The sequence below is a fragment of the Balaenoptera borealis genome (assembly GCF_965194805.1).
Source record: "Balaenoptera borealis genome assembly, chromosome: 3".
NCBI lineage: Eukaryota > Metazoa > Chordata > Mammalia > Artiodactyla > Balaenopteridae > Balaenoptera > Balaenoptera borealis.
Genome location: NC_138866.1, coordinates 104,438,707 through 104,458,242, shown reverse-complemented (window position 1 = coordinate 104,458,242; position 19,536 = coordinate 104,438,707). Strand labels below are relative to the sequence as shown.

The following is a 19,536-nucleotide window of genomic DNA, read 5'->3' as shown; positions in this document are numbered from 1 at the left end:
ACGCTAGGAGATTAGAAATGAATTACAGGGGAAAAAACGTAAAAAACACAAACACATGGAGGCTAAACACTACATTACTAAATAACCAAGAGATCACTGAAGAAATCAAAGAGGAAATCAAAAAAAACCTAGAGACAAATGACAATGAAAACACAACAAGCCAAAAGCTATGGGATGCAGCAAAAGCAGTTCTAAGAGGGAAGTTTATAACTATACAAGCCTACCTCAAGGAACAAGAAAAATCTCAAATAAACAATCTAACCTTACACCTAAAGGAGCTAGAGAAAGAAGAACAAACAAAACCCAAAGTTAGCACAAGGAAAGAAATCATAAAGATCAGAGCAGAAATAAATGAAATAGAAACAAAGAAACCAATAACAAAGATCAATAAAACTAAAAGCTGGTTCGTTAAGAAGATAAACAAAATTGATAAACCATTAGCCAGACTCATCAAGAAAAAGAGAGAGAGGACTCAAGTCAATAATATTGAAATGAAAAAGGAGAAGTTACAACAGACACCGCAGAAATACAAAGCATCCTAAGAGACTACTACAAGCAACTCTATACCAATAAAATGGACAACCTGGAAGAAATGGACAAATTCCTAGAAAGGTATAACCTTCCAAGACTGAATGAAGAAGAAACAGAAAATATGAACAGACCAATCACAAGTAAAGAAATTGGAACTGTGATTAAAAATCTTCCAACAAACAAAAGTCCAGGACCAGATGGCTTCACAAGTGAATTCTTTCAAACATTTAGAGAAGAGCTAACATCCATCCTTCTCAAACTCTTCCAAAATATTGTGGAGGAAGGAACACTCCCAAACTCATTCTATGAGGTCACCATCACCCTGATACCAAAACCAGACAAAGATACTACAAAAAAAGAAAATTACACACCAATATCACTGATGAATATAGATGCAAAAATGCTCAACAAAATACTAGCAAACAGAATCCAACAACACATTAAAAGGATCATACACCATGATCAAGTGGAATTTATCCCAGGGATGCAAGGATTCTTCAATATATGCAAATCAATCAATGTGATACACCATATTAACAAATTAAGAATAAAAACCATATGATCATCTCAATAGATGCAGAAAAAGCTTTCAACAAAATTCAACACCGATTTATGATAAAAACTCTCCAGAAAGTGGGCATAGGGGGAACCTACCTCAACATAATAAAGGCCATATATGACAAACCCACAGCAAACATCATTCTCAATGGTGAAAACCTGAAAGCATTTCCTCTAAGATCAGGAACAAGACAAGGATGTCCACTCTCTCTGCTATTATTCAACATAGTTTTGGAAGTCCTAGCCATGGCAATCAGAGAAGAAAAAGAAATAAAAGGAATACAAATTGGGAAAGAAGAAGTAAAACTGTCACTGTTTGCAGATGACACGATACTATACATAGAGAATCCTAAGGATGCCACCAGAAAACTACTAGAGCTAATCAATGAATTTGGTAAAGTAGCAGGATACAAAATTAATGCACAGAAATCTCTTGCATTCCTATACACTAATGATGAGAAATCTGAAAGAGAAATTAAGGAAACACTCCCATTTACCACTGCAACAAAAGAATGAAATACCTAGGAATAAACCTGCCTAGGGAGACCAAAGACCTGTATGCAGAAAACTATAAGACACTGATGAAAGAAATTAAAGATGATACCAACAGATGGAGAGATATACCATGTTCTTGGATTGGAAGAATCAATACTGTGAAAATGACTATACTACCCAAAGCAATCTACGGATTCAATGCAATCCCTATCAAATTACCAATAGCATTTTTTACGGAACTAGAACAAAAAATTTTAAAATTTGTATGGAGACACAAAAGACCACGAATAGCCAAAGCAGTCTTGAGGGAAAAAAACGGAGCTGGAGGAATCAGACTCCCGGACTTCAGACTTTACTACAAAGCTACAGTAATCAAGACAATATGGTACTGGCACAAAACGAGAAATAGAGATCAATGGAACAAGATAGAAAGCCCAGAGGTAAACCCATGCACCTATGGTCAACTAATCTATGACAGAGGAGGCAAGGATATACAATGGAGAAAAGACAGTCTCTTCAACAAGTGGTGCTGGGAAAACTGGACAGCTACATGTAAAAGAATGAAATTAGAACAATCCCTAACACCATACACAAAAATAAACTCAAAATGGATTAGAGACCTAAATGTAAGACTGGACACTATAAAACTCTTAGAGGAAAACATAGGAAGAACACTCTTTGACATAAATCACAGCAAGATCTTTTTTTGATCCACCTCCTAGAGTAATGGAAATAAAAACAAAAATAAACAAATGGGACCTAATGAAACTTCAAAGCTTTTGCACAGCAAAGGAAACCATAAACAAGACGAAAAGACAACTCTCAGAATGGGAGAAAATATTTGCAAATGAATCAACGGACAAAGGATTAATCTCCAAAATATAGAAACTGCTTATGCAGCTCAATATTAAAAAAACAAACAACCCAATCCAAAAATGGACAGAAGACCTAAATAGATATTTCTCCAAAGAAGACATACAGATGGCCAAGAAGCACATGAACAGCTGCTCAACATCACTAATTATTAGAGAAATGCAAATCAAAACTTCAAAGAGGTATCACCTCACACCAGTTAGAATGGGCATCATCAGAAAATCTACAAACAACAAATGCTGGAGGGGGTGTGGAGAAAAAGGAACCCTCTTGCACTGTTGGTGGGAATGTAAACTGATACAGTCACTATGGAGAACAGTATGGAGGTTCCTTAAAAAACTAAAAATAGAATTACCATATGATCCAGCAATCCCATTACTGGGCATATACCCAGAGAAAACCACAATTCAAAAAGACACATGCACCCCAATATTCATTGCAGCACTATTTCCAATAGCCAGGTCATGGAAGCAACCTAAATGCCCATCGACAGACGAATGGATAAAGAAGATGTGGTACATATATACAATGGAATATTACTCAGCCATAAAAAGGAACGAAATTGAGTCATTTGTTGAGACGTGGATGGATCTAGAGACTGTCATACAGAGTGAAATAAGTCAGAAAGAGAAAAACAAATATCATATATTAACGCATGTATGTGGAACCTAGAAAAAGGGTACAGGTGAACCAGTTTGCACGGCAGAAATTGAGACACAGATGTAGAAAACAAATGTATGGACACCAAGGGGGGAAAGCAGTGGGGGGGGTGGGGGGGTGTGATGAATTGGGCGATTGGGATTGACATGTATACACTGATGTGTATAAAATTGATGACTAATAAGAACCTGCTGTATAAAAAATAAATAAAATTAAATTAAAAAATTTAAAAAAAAAACAACCAAAGGAGATTTACTTATTAACTGGAAGTTTTAGGCCACAGGCATGAGCAGTTTAATCTCACTCATCAGCTTATTGGAAGTGATCCATTTTTTGAGTCTTCAGATTCCTAACTTAATTCAAGAAGGAAAGCTGCTGTAGTTATTTGAAGGTATAGTGAAAAGATTAGGACTCTTGCTTCTTAAAGAAACAAGATTATAAGGGAATATGTACTGAAGTCTATAAAATCATAAAATAGATTATACAAAACCAAAATAGCATAATAATTTTATTACTAAGTTTATAATTGTACCCATTCTAAAACATAGTACTAGCTCATTCTAGTCAGAAATACAATTTAGTAAATTCCATATTTCTATTTTGTCCTCTTAATTGATTAAAAACACTGTTTAGAAAATTGTGATTGAGAACAGATCTATCTTAAGTTTTCTTTTTTAAACAAAATGCAGGTATATGTTTTACATATTTGCTTTTACTTAGAAAAAAAAACTTAGAAAAATACAACTTGGGTGTAGTACCATGTGGTGTAAACAACTGAACTATTTTACTTTTTACTTTCCTATGAATGAGCCAGTATATATTTATTACTGGAGTTCCAGCTGTAAAATTCAGGTAAGGGGTTTAAATATACCCTAGAGTATTATTTAAAAATAAATTTGTTTCTTTCAAATAGAATACCAACCTTGGTCTATGACATTTAGGGGAGAAATTAAAATATTAAACTTCTGTTACCTAGTAAACTGAAAATAAAGTAAAGGTTAAATAAATACAAAGCAGAAAAATACATATACAAAATAACAACATCTAAAAGGACAAACAGTCTACTGTTCTCTCCTGCAGGAGCTTTATCAGAAGTGGGTAAGTAATTCCACCTCTAGGGCAGTCCTAGTACTCAAAAATGTAAACAAGTATGTACTTTGTTTATATCAAGAAATATGCAGCATGGTTTATACTTCTTCACAGATATCGAACAACTAAATGAATTGTTTCAGTGCACCAGTAGGGGGCAGCAAAGAGCTCTTAGAGTTTTTCAGAACAGAATTGGCATTGAGATATGTTTATTTGATGTGTTAAGTCCTTTTTAGACTTCTTTACCTACCACAACACTCTCTTAACTGAATGAATTGCAGAGACAGTGGAATAAAATATCTTGTGTGCTCAAACTATATTGGGGGATAGTTTTTCTGTCTAATCTGCATATATTTTTAATGGAATGTTTGCTTAGGCTATTTCTTGGCAGAGTTTTAATAGTCAAAATATAAATGGCATCATTTAAAGACTGTACTGCTTGGCTGGAAAAGCCTTAAAATTACAGGAGAAAATGCTTGGTGACAGCTTCTCTCAAACTTTTTTTTCCTCAGACGTATGCTCAAGTTTTGCAGTAGTATTACTAGGCTAATTTTGTATTTCGATCCTTCAGCTTTCACTTTTTATAAGTACGTAGTGTTTTGGAAGCTAAAATATTTATCTATTTGATTTAATGCTAGAGTTTTAATTCACCTCAAAGTTTTGGTATTTCCAAATTTATACGTGTTTGGATTGACTCATTTTAAAAATATTAACAGTCTATATTCCTTTCTATTTTTACTAAATTGGCTAAATTGACTAGATTTCTATGTTTACTAAATTGACTGTTTGGAAATTCAATCCTTGATTTGATACTCAATTACATGGAGTTTCATTCCTACCAACTTCCTGTAATTCTATCCCTATGGGTAAAAATATTAGTGGTCAAACTCTGCTGGAGAAAGCATAGGCACCGTGATTCGCATAGTTAAATGTTCATTTAGTAGAGCTGGAGTGAAAAAATACTGTTTCAACTTGAAATGCTAGAAGATTGTTGTTCTTGTGTTACTCATTCATGCAAATTGGAGAAGGTATAATTGAAACAAGGTTGGCAGTGTTTGAGGCAGTGTGCTGCAGCTGAGCTCAGCTTAAAGGTCGCTGGAAATCAAGTGCTTTGTAAGTGAAGGCATTTTGACTACAGACGATTCAAGACATTTTGGAAACGTCAGTCTCGGGAATGGGCCGTCTTTTTCTTTCTGTGATATCTGGTCTCTAAGGTTTTACTTAGGATAAAGACTACGACTTCTGAGCTCTTTTAGGCACCACAAATGATTTTTTCTTTCGATGCAGTGCAGCTGCTTCTAGCCTGTCTACCGACAGAGATCTTTGTTATGACTTTCAGCCCTTAACATGTTTGGAAATGAGAACAAATGGCACAAAGCTTACGATTGCACTTTGCAGCCAGAAGAAGCAATACTTATCCTGTGTCAGAAACCTCTGGAGATGATTCGGATAGCAGTGTTCACATGTGCTTCACGAGACCAACACGGATTTCAACGTCTAACGTGGTTCAAATGAAGCTGACTCCCAGACAGACTACACTACCTCCGTTAATAAAGGAAAACGTTAAGTCTCAGGAAGGATCATCTGTTCCTTCACCTGAAAATGTTAATAAAAAGAGCAGCTGTCTGCAGATTTCACTACAGCCAACAAGGTACAGTGGATGTCTTCAGTCTGGCAATGTCTTAGCTGATGGTGATGATGCTTCATTTACTTGTGTCTTGAAGGATGGCAGTGCTGTGGTTGATAATGAACTGAATGCTGTGGATGATGGTAACCTCTTGAGCAGTCCTGCCATTTGCAGTGGTAGCCTTAGTCACTTCTCAGCCAGTGAGAATGGGTCTTATAGCAGCAACGGTAGTGATTATGGGTCATGCACAAGTATTACCAGTGGAGGTTCATACACCAACAGTATCATCAGTGATAGCAGTGGTTATACTTTTCCACCAACTGATGATACCTTTTTTGGTGGAAATTCATCTTCTGACAGCATCTCCAATAGAAGTTTGCCAAACAGGAATACTACTCCATGTGAAATTTTTTCGAGAAGTAGAAGTACAGTTCCCTTTGTCCAGCATGACCTGGATCGTGGACTAGAGATTATGAAATTGCCAGTGAGCAGGAACTCGAAAATTCCACTAAAACGTTGTTCATCCTTAGTCATTTTTCCTAGGAGTCCTTCAAATACCCCACCAACTTCTCTAACAAGTACAGGTACTCCTCCAAGCAAAGGATCCTATCAGACCTCACACCAGTTTATTATTTCTCCTAGTGAAATTGCCCACAATGAAGATGGCAGTAGTGCTAAGGGATTTCTTTCAACAGCTGTCAATGGACTTCGGTTATCTAAAACAATCTGTACTCCCAGAGAAGTAAGAGACATACAACCTCTTCACAGCTCATTACAAAAGAAAATTGTTATTGCAAATAATAGTCCAAATCAGACTGTCTGTGAAAAGTCATCTGAAGGATATTCTTGCGTTTCAGTGCATTTCACCCAACAAAAAGCAACTGCATTAGATTGTGAAACAGCAAATGGTGATTGTAGACCAGAGATGTCAGAAATTAAGCTTAATTCTGATTCAGAGTATATTAAGCTTATGCACAGGACATCTGCATGTTTACCATCTTCCCAAAATGTAGATTATCAAATAAATATCAATGGACAGTTGGAAAGACCACATTTACAGATAAACAAAAACCATGCTTTTTTACAAAGAAGTATTTCATTGGGAGGAACTTATCCAAATGTTTCCTGTTTATCCAGCCTTAAGCACAATTGTTCTAAGGGGGGACCATCTCAATTACTCATAAAGTTTGCATCTAGAAATGAAGGTAAAGTTGATAATTTAACAAGAGACAGCAACAGAGATTTCACAAATGAACTATCTAATTCTTTACAGCATTCTTGTAAGGTAAGTCTCCTTTGGTCTTGGTAAATGTTATTTTATACTAGCATGGCTCTATGAAATATTTGGTTAAAATTTATTATAACTTGGCAGCTTTATATATTTTCTTGGTCCTTAGCTAGCAAGCACTGTGTAGTCATGAACTTTATATTTGTAAATCTGAAAAAATGCCCAGTAGTTTTTCACTCTATTTGTTATTTTATCAATGTAGAAAATATGTATTAAAAAAAACTTTCCAAAGTGATTTAAGCCATAAAACATTTCTGTAGCATAAAAACAAGCTATAAATAATAATTTATTTGATAACATTTTGCTTTCGTATGTTTTCCCCTCAAGTGGCATGGTATTTTAATGTCTAACTCCGTATTTTATTCCTACTTTCAAAAATGCTCATTTAGTATTCTCCCCTCCTTAAGCATTGTGAAAAAAAGTAAAATATAGAAAGCCACTCAAAGTATTAAACAGTAAAAAGTCTACATAAAAATGTGAAAATCTTCTTATAAATGAACATAGAGAAAATGTTTCTTTAAAATACATATATTTATTTGATCATCGATTAAAAACTGTTATGCTGAATGTTTAAAGCAGAGGAAAAATAAATGTTATCTGCATTTGTATATACCCTTAACCACAGGAATTTTGTTTCCACCCTATTTTTCTTTAGCTACCAGTTAAGTGTGCCTTCTAAAATGTAACTCACTCAACAATATTGAATTCTAAATTTTGTATTTTTAAATTTGGTTTCAATTGCTAGGTATTTTCCATAATTCTCTAATTACCCAATTAATTTGTTATTTTGGTAATTTTGCTTTATTATATTAGTAATTTAACTCTAGTGAATCTTAACCAAAACAGTTTTTTAATGTAATTTGGCCTTTCCAAAGTATTTTAAGTGTTTTGAACTTAAATAGATTTTAAAAATTTCTGTATTTGGAAGATCTTGCCAGATTTCTGGAAATGAAAAAAATGTTTCTGACTAAACCAATTCTAGATGACAGTACATAATAGTTTTGGGGAAAAAGACTTATCTGTTTATCTGTGTTTGTATAACAATATCACTCAATATTAAAGATTCTTTTAACACTCTGGGCAAATAAAATATTAAGTAATTGCTGGTTTGTTTTCTCTTTTGAAGTCTGATAAATATAATTCTTGTTATCCAATGCCCAGATGTTAATATAAGCAGCTACTTTACTGAGGATGAATAAAGATCACATTTCAAATTCTGATGTATGTTTTAGAATTATTAATTCCATTTACAAAACTTTTAAAACACCAGCTCTTAGGAGATTATAATCCATTCAGTTGTCTTGTCTTCTAAAAAAAAGCAATTCAGTGATACTATGAAGAAATACATTAATAGTTTGCTAATTGTATGACATGTACCTTGTAAATTGATTTTACATTTAATGAAATAATTAACCTGACAGGAAAAATTAACATAGAAATATTTCTAGAAATATCCTTTAAATAGTTGATTTTGTGGTAATATTATAGTTTGTTGTTGTTGATGCTTTTGAAAAAATGGTATTTTTAATGTTTTTTTTAAAAAGTGTGACTGCCTTTTGCATGGCTAAAAGATACACTTTTATTGGCTTTATTTAAAATTAGATAAGCTAACTTAAATATTTTTTTGTGACAGCCAAATGCCTAGCTTTCTGCAGATTCTATTTTTTTTGATAGATTATTGGATTATAAAATAGTTCAGAAGTGTGTCATTTGCTGGAGAGCTTTAAATTGTTCCTCCTTTTAATGTTTATTAAACAACTGTTTATACAAGAATTGTAAACAATATAGGACCATTACATTTAACACATACTGGATCTAAATTGATCTAATTGTTTAGTGGTAAATCAAGGGCTTGTTTTAAGAGGAAAATAGTAATGTTGTTTTTTCTAAACATAGCAGTGACAACAATAATGGGGTTTTAGAAATAATCCTGTGTTTATCAATAATTATATATTAATCTAATTATAGTGGTATATTGTAACTCATTTATAAATAAACAGCTCCCAAAATATTTCCCATGACTCCAGTTAGTCTGGGTTAGTATTCTGATATGCTGAGTCTGGATTCACATTTAACAAGTTGATATTAGAGTAGCATTTAGTAATGTCAGCTATCTGTACCCAGCAGCCATGAAATTAAATCACTGCTTTGGTCAGGGACCCTGGTTTCTAAAGCACTGAGAGGTCTACAGATTCTTTTCTTCTGTGTTTAGCTACCAGTCTCTAGGAGAATAGTATCCAGTTTCTAGCTCTCTATAATCAACAGCTCATTACTGGCTAATTTTTAAAATTTAGTGAGAACTTTTACCTGTATCTGTGACTGGGGTTCTGTGTGTTGTTTACAACTTGGGATGAAGATGAGACTTTGTATTCCACATAATAATGTTGATTTCACTTATTGCCTTCAAAAAGCATAACAATAACTGGCATATATTTATTATATATATTTTTTGAGAGACAATATTACTTTTGTAAAGGCTTTATAATGACTTTTGATCTGAAAGTAGATATTTGATATTTTAACATTGTGTGTATTGTCAGCTCGATCAAGAGATAGGTTAAGGAGCTAAGATGGTTTTTATACAGTTACAGAAATTACCATTCAGATTTCTAAAATCTGTGCAATAGTTAGTTTACTCTATTATTATTTTATTTTTCCCTATCTATTGTTTTTTAATTTCCTGTATTGTTAGGATGCTCAGAAATTTCATTGCCCTATTATTTAAAATACCTTAGCATTTGCCTAAGCTTGTATATGTCTTCCATACTTCATGTATATGCATGCTTTTATCAGAAATTTTGACTTTACATTTTTCTTTTTATTATAAACGTTTTTGTTTATTTTCTGTTATTTAATCCTGGGTAGGTAAATTGCTTAAGCCTAGTGTAGAAGAACTTTAAAAAACTATGTTTCAATTATTTCAAAGCCTTTAAAACTAATGTCAAGAATTTATATTTCAATAATATATTTAGTTGTTCTTCCCAAAATAACTGTTTTAAATATATACTATTTTTAGTGTTCCATTATTTTCTTAGTCCTTATTTTATTAACTTTAGCAGAATATTTAGAGACATTTGGTTAAATTTATTTTGAACACTTAATCTTTCCTATAAAAATCAATATAGTTTATAAGTATTGACCCTAAAACTGTAATGCAACAATGTTAATGACCAGTTTTAGAAACCTGGTGAGAGGTGTGTGCATGTATATGTACATTTCTTAGGACTGAAGAGCTAAAATATTAATTTCAGGGTGGTTCAGGGAGGTGAATTGTTTGCTTCAGTAATACTTTGTATTTCTCTGTAGATGTGTCTTTAATTCATTCATCTGGCACATGTTTGAGTGCCTACTGTTTGCCAGTCACTGACTCAAGCTCTGGGAATAAAAGATACCGAAGCACAGTTTCTACTTGGGGCAACTCCCATTCTAGTTAGAGACACACTGGTAGATAAAAAAAAATTCAGTCTAAAGTGTGATGTACTAAAATAGAGCTGTATATGAGAATGTGAGAAAGATACAGTGTGACTCGAGCACAGGGAGTCCAGGGATGTGGGAGGAGATGATACGCTGGCAGTGGGTGGGAGTCCCATGGCATGGAGCACCTCATGCTGAAAGAAAGCAGTGTGTCTCCTGCTAACAATAATAGTTAGGCAATGGAAGTCATTATTTGAGAGTGTGACGTGCTCACTTTTATGTTTTTAGATGATAATTTCTTATGACACCATGGATTATAAGTGAATTAAAGTTTTCTTAACTTGGATGGCCAGGTGAATAGTGACATCATGAACTAAGATAGGGAATTCAGGAGAAGGGGCCAGATTGGGAGGGCAAAGAAAAAACCATGCGTCATTAAGTTTCTGTACTGAGAAGCTGCCCTGGTAGTACTGCTGTCAAGTAGGGTAGTTGGAGATATGGGCTCAGGACTCAGGAGAGAAGTGAGAGCTGGAAATGTAGCTTGGGAGTCATGAGTCTAGTCAAAGACTTAGGTAAGGATGAACTGAAAAAAGCATGAAAGTGAGATGGAAGGAGTGATAAATCAGAATTCTGGGGACTACCAACTTTGGAGAAACAGTGGAAAAAGAGATAAAAAGGAGACCAAGAAAGAGCCACCGGAGGAGCAGAGAGGCCAGGAGAGCTTGGAGGCCTGAAAGCCAAGGGAAGGGAAAGTTCAAGGTGAGCAGCGTACAGTGCCATGGAATTTAGGTATCCATTGAATGTAAGAGGTCCTTGGTGACTTTAGTAAAAGTAGGCTCAGGAGCATAGTGTAAAAGCCTGGTTGAAGAAAGAATGAAACAGGTGAGGAAGCAAAAACAGCAGGCAAAGCTTGTTTGCTCAATGTCATGAAAATAGTCATGAGTTAGTGTAGGCAAGGTATATATTTAATGGTTATTATATAGAAGACATGGTATTATGTGGTTATAATTGCATAAGACAAACTGTCCACAAGGATATTGCAGCCTGTTCTCTAGGAGGAGAAAAGGTCTGTAGCTCTCTGTTCTTTCACCTTAGAAGTAAAGAATAAATGAGCATCGGCAGTGAAAACTGAAATGGAGACTGAGCAATATGAAATGAAGGGAACAAAAAATTAGGAGTGAAAGCGTGAAACCACCTATGAGTAGTCACAACTCGTGGCGAGCAGCATTATCCTAACGTTCTCCTCCCCCTCCCTACCACCAAAAATAAGACAAAACAAAAATAGAGCTTCCAGGTAGAAAACAGTTCAGGATTTAAGGCCTATTCCTAGAAACGACTCGGAGAAGAGGCACCTCTGTCTTGCTGTCACCAGCTTCTTCCAGCATATGGAGCCCACCGTGTGCTACCTGTTGTGAGGCCTGGCCCTTCTAGATCCACTCTCCCTTTATGTTATGGGTGACAGGGAACAGGATGAACTAGGAGAAGCCAGGACCGGAGGCTGTGTGGGCAGAAGGGGCTTGGCAGAGTCCCTGGGTGTGGCCAGCCAACGTGTTGAGGTCAGGAGGGTGGTTAGCAGGAGTGAATGAGTGCTGAGAAGGGCATCCAATGATCTTGTCAGCATATACACAAAATTCCTGAAGTCTTGCTCAAGTGTGTGGTTCGGTATTCTTTGTTGGCCAAGTGGGAGACTGGAAGACTATGGTCAGGTGAAGACCAACATTTAGAGATAGCCTGTAAACAAGAGGTGAGCCGATGTGCCCTGGTTTAGTGAGATATCTGGGGGGAGATTCTCAACATAGCAGCAGTTGTTGGAAAGCAATTTTACCTTTGCTGAGATTTCACAAAACTTTTTAAATATAACTAGAGCAGATCTGAGAACTTGGAAAGGCAAGCAGCTAGCATGTTTATATACCTTGTAGCCCAATTCATGGATGGGTCATAACAAAGAATACCTTGACCAAGAGATCCCATGATGTTTCTAGTCAGGGTTCTAGGATATCTTGGCAGGGGGGTGTGGTGGAGATCATGCCTTCTCTTGAATTAGATGTATTACATCTAAGATAAAAACCATAACACTGTGAAACATTTTGTGATTTACCTTAATAGACGAAATATTACCAAGCAAGAAGTTTACATCAAGGATATTGGTGGTACAATGGACAATGTCTTTATGTTCATTAAGTACAGAAACATTCTTAACTGAATTTTTATCTTTCATCCCTCTTACAAAAGCTGAGTATAACATTTTATGATATAGCTAAAATAATGTTATCTAGGACTACTTCCTTTTTTTAATGAAATAGCTCTTTTTATTTATTTATTTTGGCTGTGTTGGGTCTTTGTTGCTGCGCGCGGGCTTTCTCTAGCTGTGGCGAGCTGGGGCTACTCTTCGTTGCAGTGCACGGGCTTCTTATTGCAGTGGCTTCTCTTGTTGTGGAGCATGGGCTCTAGGTGCATGGGCTTCAGTAGTTGCAGCACATGGGCCCAGTAGTTGTGGCTCGCAGGCTCTAGGGCGCGTGGGCTTCAGTAGTTGTGGTGCACGGGCTTAGTTGCTCCGTGGCATGTGGGATCTTCCTGGACCAGGGATTGAATCCATGTCCCCTGCATTGGCTAGCGGATTCTTAACCACTGTACCACCAGGGAAGTTCCTAGGACTACTTCCTTTTTTTTCTCTTTCAAATATTTGTTGGTAAGCTGCCTTCTAATGCTTTAAGGATTGCAACTGGACAATGGCTTATTAAGTTGTCATTTGGACTACTGATTTTCAAATTTTCATGTATGTGTACATCTCCTAGAGATCTTGTTAAAAGGCAGATTTTGGTTCAGTAGGTCTGGGATGGGGCCTCAGGGTTCCGTATTTCTAACATGCTCCCAGGTCATACCAATGCTGCTAATTCCTCAAACACACTTTGAGAAGCAAGGCTGAAGACAATTTTTTTAAATGAGAAAAGTAATACAATTCATAGTTGAAGTATCCAGTGAGTCCCTCTTCCACTTTTACATAAAGAAGAACCATAGGTATGCTGTGGCCAGGGCTAAAATAATTTGCAAGGAGTTTTAAATCCACTTGGACATTTAGACTAGTTATTGATTGAGACCATGTGATGCAGAAGAGATTGTTAAGACCAACAAACATTCAAGAGCAAGATTGTCTGCCTGTCTCACAAAAGAACTTTAGTATGACTCTTGCAGAATTGTGACTATTAAATCTTCTAGGATTACATTTTAGTTTCATTTAAGAAGTTAAAAATATTGGTCTATAAGGCATGCAGTTCTACTTAAAGAAATCTCTTAAATTCATTATGGCTGTAATTCTGGTTTGTGTTGTTTTTGAAATTGTTGCCTGCATTAACTTTTTCCCCTCTCAGCATGAGATTTGAAAAATATGCAGTGGAAATGTATTTTTCTTAACTATTCTGGCTTACTCAAGCAATAGCTTCTATCTTCCTCTTTGTGAACACTTTCAATCTTTCCAATATACTTTCCTCTAGCAGTGCCAGTTTAGGGTACTACTGAGAATATTTGAATCTTACATTGGCTTATGTAATGAAATGAAACACCGTCTATAATTAATGCTTACTTATGAGCTATCCTTTCGATAGATCTATAAGGAGAAAGTTTAAAAATCCTTTATGTGTAACTTTGTAATGCTACTTAAAAGTATATATCCATTCTCAAGCATAAATCAGTATATGAAAATCTTAGGAACTGTTCTTCCGTTGGAGCAGTTGAAGACATTTTATTGGTAGCTGGGTTTTTGTGGTCTTCATGGCTGCTTGTGGCTTAGCCTAAATTCAGGGAGCCTAATAAGACATTAAACATTTCAGGTAAGCAATGAGAAAAAGGAAGCATAGCAAGAAAGAAGTTAAAGATAGGGAGATAGATAGGCAGGCAGGCAGGCAGGCAAATGTATTGATAAATTTTCCAGAATTGATTGAGTTCTAGAGAAGGGATTAAGCAAATGGGTAATCTTTTCTGGGCTCTAATTTACTAGAATGTAATTCCCTAAATCAGGGACTTTTTGTCTTATTCACCGCTATATCCTCAGTACCTAGAACAGTGCTTAGCTCAAAATAGACAATAAAGTATTTATTAAATTAATGACTGAAGCCAAGGGAGCCCTTTGGAATGGGGTAGAGACGACTGTAGAATCTAGATGAGGGCAACCAGACAGCCTTGCACAGATAACCAAACTAGGATATTTGAGGGATGACTGTAATGATGAGTGGAAGCTTCTTGATGCTTCATCCTCTGCATGAAAGAGTGGCACTCTTAAATGAATACCTTGTCCCTGGGGTGGATGCCAATGGAATATTATGATTGTGACTCAAGGATTAGTTTCCACAGTGGAGTCTGATTCATAGCCTACATATTCCACTAACTAGTACCGTAGAACTATGTGTCTGGGTAGAGGCTCAGATCAAGTTTTCTGAAAAGATTGAATGGGCCAAAAGTTTTAAGGGTATTTAAACAAAGGCCATTTGACTGGCTTTAAGTTTATCATTGTTTAATAAAATGACTTCATTTCAGACTTGATGTAAGAGCTGGCTTCTCAGTGTTGTTCCTGGAGTTTCAAGTAACTGTTTTAGCTAAGAATGACCTTTACCTTTTGTACCAAGACTGAAAGACTGAACCCTCTTAAGGAGTCACAGAGCTTAACGCAAACTCGAGTCATCTTCAAAGCAAATGAGTTTAACAAGTATTTATCAGAAATAGAATATGTGCCTGCTGCGAGTGGCAAATATTATTCCTGGCTTTGAAGAGTTTCTAATCTAGATGAGAAGACAGCATTATCCATTTAAAAAAAGAACCAGAGAACAGTATAAAATAGTATATCATAATGTCCGTATACCTACTTCAGGCAGGTGAATGCCTAAACTCTGAGCTATGTGATCGTCTATATAATTTTTAACTAATTTAAATTTTTATCAAGATGACACATGTGCCTGTTTTAAAAATCAGGTGTTTTTTTCTTTGAAGATTTCCTTTCTGCCTTTTTCTCTGTGTTCTCTCTTCCCAGAATTCCTGTTAGCCAAAGTTTGCACCTCCCAGATTGATCTTATAATTTACTTTTCTCTCCTGTTTCTGTTTCTTTGCCTCCTTATTCTACTTTCTGGAAGATTTCCCCCAGTTTTTTCTTCTCTTTAATTTTAAAATTGTGGTTATTTTAATTTCTCAAGTTCTGTCTTGTTTTTTGATGATTCCCTATTCTTATTCTTGTTTTATAAGTGTAATCTCTTATCTCTCTGAGAATATTTTACTTAAGGCTTTTTCTTTTAAGTTTTGTTATGGGTCCTACATTGTCTCGGGTTCCTGTGGGCCACTTTGCTGTTGTTGTTGTTTGTTCCTCTTTGTTATTAGACATTGTCCTCCAGGTGGCTGGTGAACCTTGGCTGTCTATTCCTATTTGAGAGTGAGTCACTATGAAGTTATCTGGAGGCTCTGTAATTGTGTGGGGCTTTTCAAATGGTACACTTCATTGTAGGGAGACTTCTAACTGTCAGTATCTGGAGGTCTTTTCTCAAAGGTCAGTTTGTTTCTCCAGAGGAGAAACTTGCAACGATTGCCCAGTTATGTTTTATAGCCCTGGTTAGTGATAAACTAGAAATGGAGGTGATTTCTTTCATAGGTTCTGAAACTGAGTTAGTTCAAGGTAAACCATGCCTTAAAAGTGATATTTACTTACCAAATTCTTAAGGTACTGATTATAATTTAATTAATATAGTCAGTAAGGTACCTGATTTTAATACCTATTGTCTGAAATACAGTGTGTATATTCTAGAACTGAAGATGCTCGTAGAAAGACCAAATTTAAACATCCTTTATAAAAGAATATGTCGTTTCCTTAACACATCTCCCAACCTTTTACATTCTTGGCAATATATTTAAATGTAAATGTGTGTGCCTGTCCTCTGAGAAAGAGGATAGACCTGTTAAAACTGTGTTTGAGTACAGGGGAGAAGGAAGAGGAGACCAAAATGACCCCCTAATGGAGAAGAACATTGTATGCTTACTGTCACACTAGAACCTGAAACCTCATCTCTGATTGTTTTAACTTGGACAGAATCCTGATATATTCTTTTTTAAACTCTTAACCCGATATCTGTAAAAGTTTAAATCAGTCAGCATATGTTATATACCACATTTCAAAAAACTCTGAGATAGTGATTATCTCCACATTAGAAATAAGAGAACAAGCTCAGAAAAGTTAAAATCATGTAGTCAGGATCGTAAGTCTAGTAAATATCATATTACTTACGTACTTACTCAGCTCTGTTATGTACTCTAAAGCCCTTTTCTACATTTCTAACCAAGAGGAATTCATTTCGCACTACAATAGGGGGAATCTACGGGATAAATAAAGCTGCTTGGGGAAGCTTATTTTAGTAAAAATAGCATCATACAGAACAAAAAAAGAGTTGTCTAAAGGAAAGTTTCCACTTGGGCTGACTGCAATCTGATGACTAACTTTTACTCTCTGAAGAAGTCCTGATCAAGTCCTGTTTGCTTGCCATTGTTGAGTGAAAGTGAGGTTCAGGGATTATTTAAACCTATTTCTAGAGAACCAGTTTATCTCTGAAACTTTTCTTTTTCTATTCTTCTGATTTGTGACCCAACACTTATAATTACTTTCTTCTTTCTGATTAATTTTATTGATCAAATAACACATACTGTGTGTTTCTACCTCCTGCAACTCTTTGAGTTTCACTATGTTCTTTTCCTTCAATAACTATTATAAACTACCTAAATCGTTGGAAGCTGTGTCTTTTTTTCCCTAATATTTTAAAACTTTTTATTGTGGAAAATTTCAAACACACACAAAAGTGGAAAGAATAATGCAGTGATCCCCCCGTGTGAGCCCCCAGTGAATTCCCAATTTCAGTAATTACCAACATTTTGTCCATCAGGTCATCCGTCTTTTCCCATCCTTTTTTTTTAATTATTTTTTTTTATTGGAGTATAGTTGATTTACAATGTTGTGTTAGTTTCTGCTGTACAGCAAAGTTAGTCAGTTAGACATACCCATATAGCCACTCTTCTTTAGATTCTTTTCCCACATAGGTCATTAGAGTATTGAATAGAGTTTCCTGTGCTATTCAGCAAGTTCTTATTAGTTATCTATTTTATATATAGTAGTGTGTATATGTCAATCCCAATCTCCCAATTTATTCCTCCCCCCGGTAACCACAAGTTTGTTTTCTGCATCTGTGACTCAATTTCTATTTTGTAGATAGGTTCCTTTGTACCATTTCTTTAGAGTCCACATATAAGTGATGTCATATGATATTTGTCTTTCTCTGTCTGACTTAACTCAGTATGACAATCTCTAGGTCCATCCATGTCACTGTAAATGGCATTATTTCGTTCTTTTTTATGGCTGAGTAATGTTCCATTGTATATATGTACCACATATTCTTTATCCATTCCTCTGTTGATGGACATTTAGGTTGCTTCCACATCCTTCCCTCCTTTTTTTCTGTAAGTTTTTTTAAGTAAATCCCATACAACATGTAATTTTACCCGTAAATACTTCAGAGTGTATCTGTAATGGAGAAGGACCTTTTAAATATACAAAAGTACCATTCAATTATCACACTTAACAAAATTAACAATAGTTCTAAACTGTTTTGACTGGATCTCTTTCTAAGTCATCTAGGTCATTTTAGTGTTGACATAACTCAAGATGGATTCTTCTCCTTTAACATGTGTCTATCTAATTCTTCATCTATGTTATGAGCTTCATTTCACTTTGGGGCTAAGCGTGCCAATTATTTAGCATAGGATTTTCTGTGTCTTTAATCAGACAATTTTTGATAATACATTTGTTACCAATGTAATTGAGGCTGTATTCAGGAACCTAAAAGTAAGGTTAGAGTTAGGACTTAGAACTGATCACCTAACTACACCTTACCTCCACCTTAATCGCCACAAATCTTCATTGAGCTGGGATACCTATCTTCCTCATTCCCCGGTAGAGTGAAAATGTGCTCTATAGTGATTTAGCTGTATTAATTCCTCTTAAAGCTTCTCTGCGTCTTAATTTCATGTTTAGGGAACATGAAGTGTACGAAACTTGGCGAAGTTATTTTGAGGACTGGAAATTTGATATCTGTTTGGCAAATAGTTGGTGCTCAGTAAAAAGTGGCTATTATTATCTGCCTTATAATATTGTTGTGAGAGTTTATGAAGGTGTGCTGTAAACTAAAAAGTGACACAGTGCATAACATAATAATAATTGTTTTATATATGTACAATCTGAATCATATATAAATCTAAGAATCCAGGTTAACAGTTAAGTAATAGTAAATTCATGAAAAGAACATTTTAAAAAGTAATGCAGGGACTTCCCTGGTGGTCCAGTGGCTAAGACTCAGCGCTCCCAATGCAGGGGGCCCGGGTTCAATCCCGGGTCAGGGAACTAGATCCCACATGCTGCAGCTAAAGATCCCACATGTGGCAACTAAGATCCCGTGTTCTGCAACTAAGACCCGGCACAGCTAAATAAATAAACAAACTTTTTTTTTTTAAAGTAATGCAAAAATACAGACTAGAAATCTAGGGAAACACTTCTTCCTAAGACTCTAAATTAAAGATCATGATATATTTTTCAACTGAATATGGTTTTTCCAAAGCCATATTAAAAATTAAAGCACAATTCTTTTCATTTATACTCAATTTCGATTATGTATATTCTTGGGGACAAAACTACATCAAGACTAAGATATTCAAAAGAAAGACAGAAATAAATAAGAATTATACAGCAAATTAACAGGAGGAGAGCATTAGAATCTGGAAAGTCCTCTAAGTGGGCCACAAGCCACTTCTTATGCAATAATCGGTAGTTCAAAAAAAGGTGACCCTATTTTTTTTTATCCTTCATTGAAATTATTGACTCATAAGAGATAGCCTTACTCATCTTATGTCATTGATAGAGTCAGCTTCTAGCCATAAGGTGATAGATTCTTTTTTTTCTTTTTAACATCTTTATAGGAGTATAATT

General features: G+C 35.4%; 1 protein-coding gene across 3 annotated transcripts in view; it reads left to right on the top strand.

The window, feature by feature from the left end:
* The window catches only part of NEDD4 (NEDD4 E3 ubiquitin protein ligase), a 146,432-nt gene that overhangs the window by 50,855 nt on the left and 76,041 nt on the right, over positions 1–19,536 (top strand). Inside the window, exon 1 of one of the 3 annotated variants that reach the window (XM_082388003.1) lies at positions 5,407–7,118. The exons of 1 other annotated variant lie outside the window; for it this stretch is intronic. In XM_082388003.1, the coding sequence (XP_082244129.1) occupies positions 5,574–7,118 (1,545 nt within the window). In that variant the 5' untranslated portion in view covers positions 5,407–5,573. Of the gene's footprint in view, positions 1–5,406; positions 7,119–7,155; positions 11,295–19,536 lie in introns of those variants that run through there. One more of the 3 variants, XM_082388005.1, reaches the window with a different exon arrangement.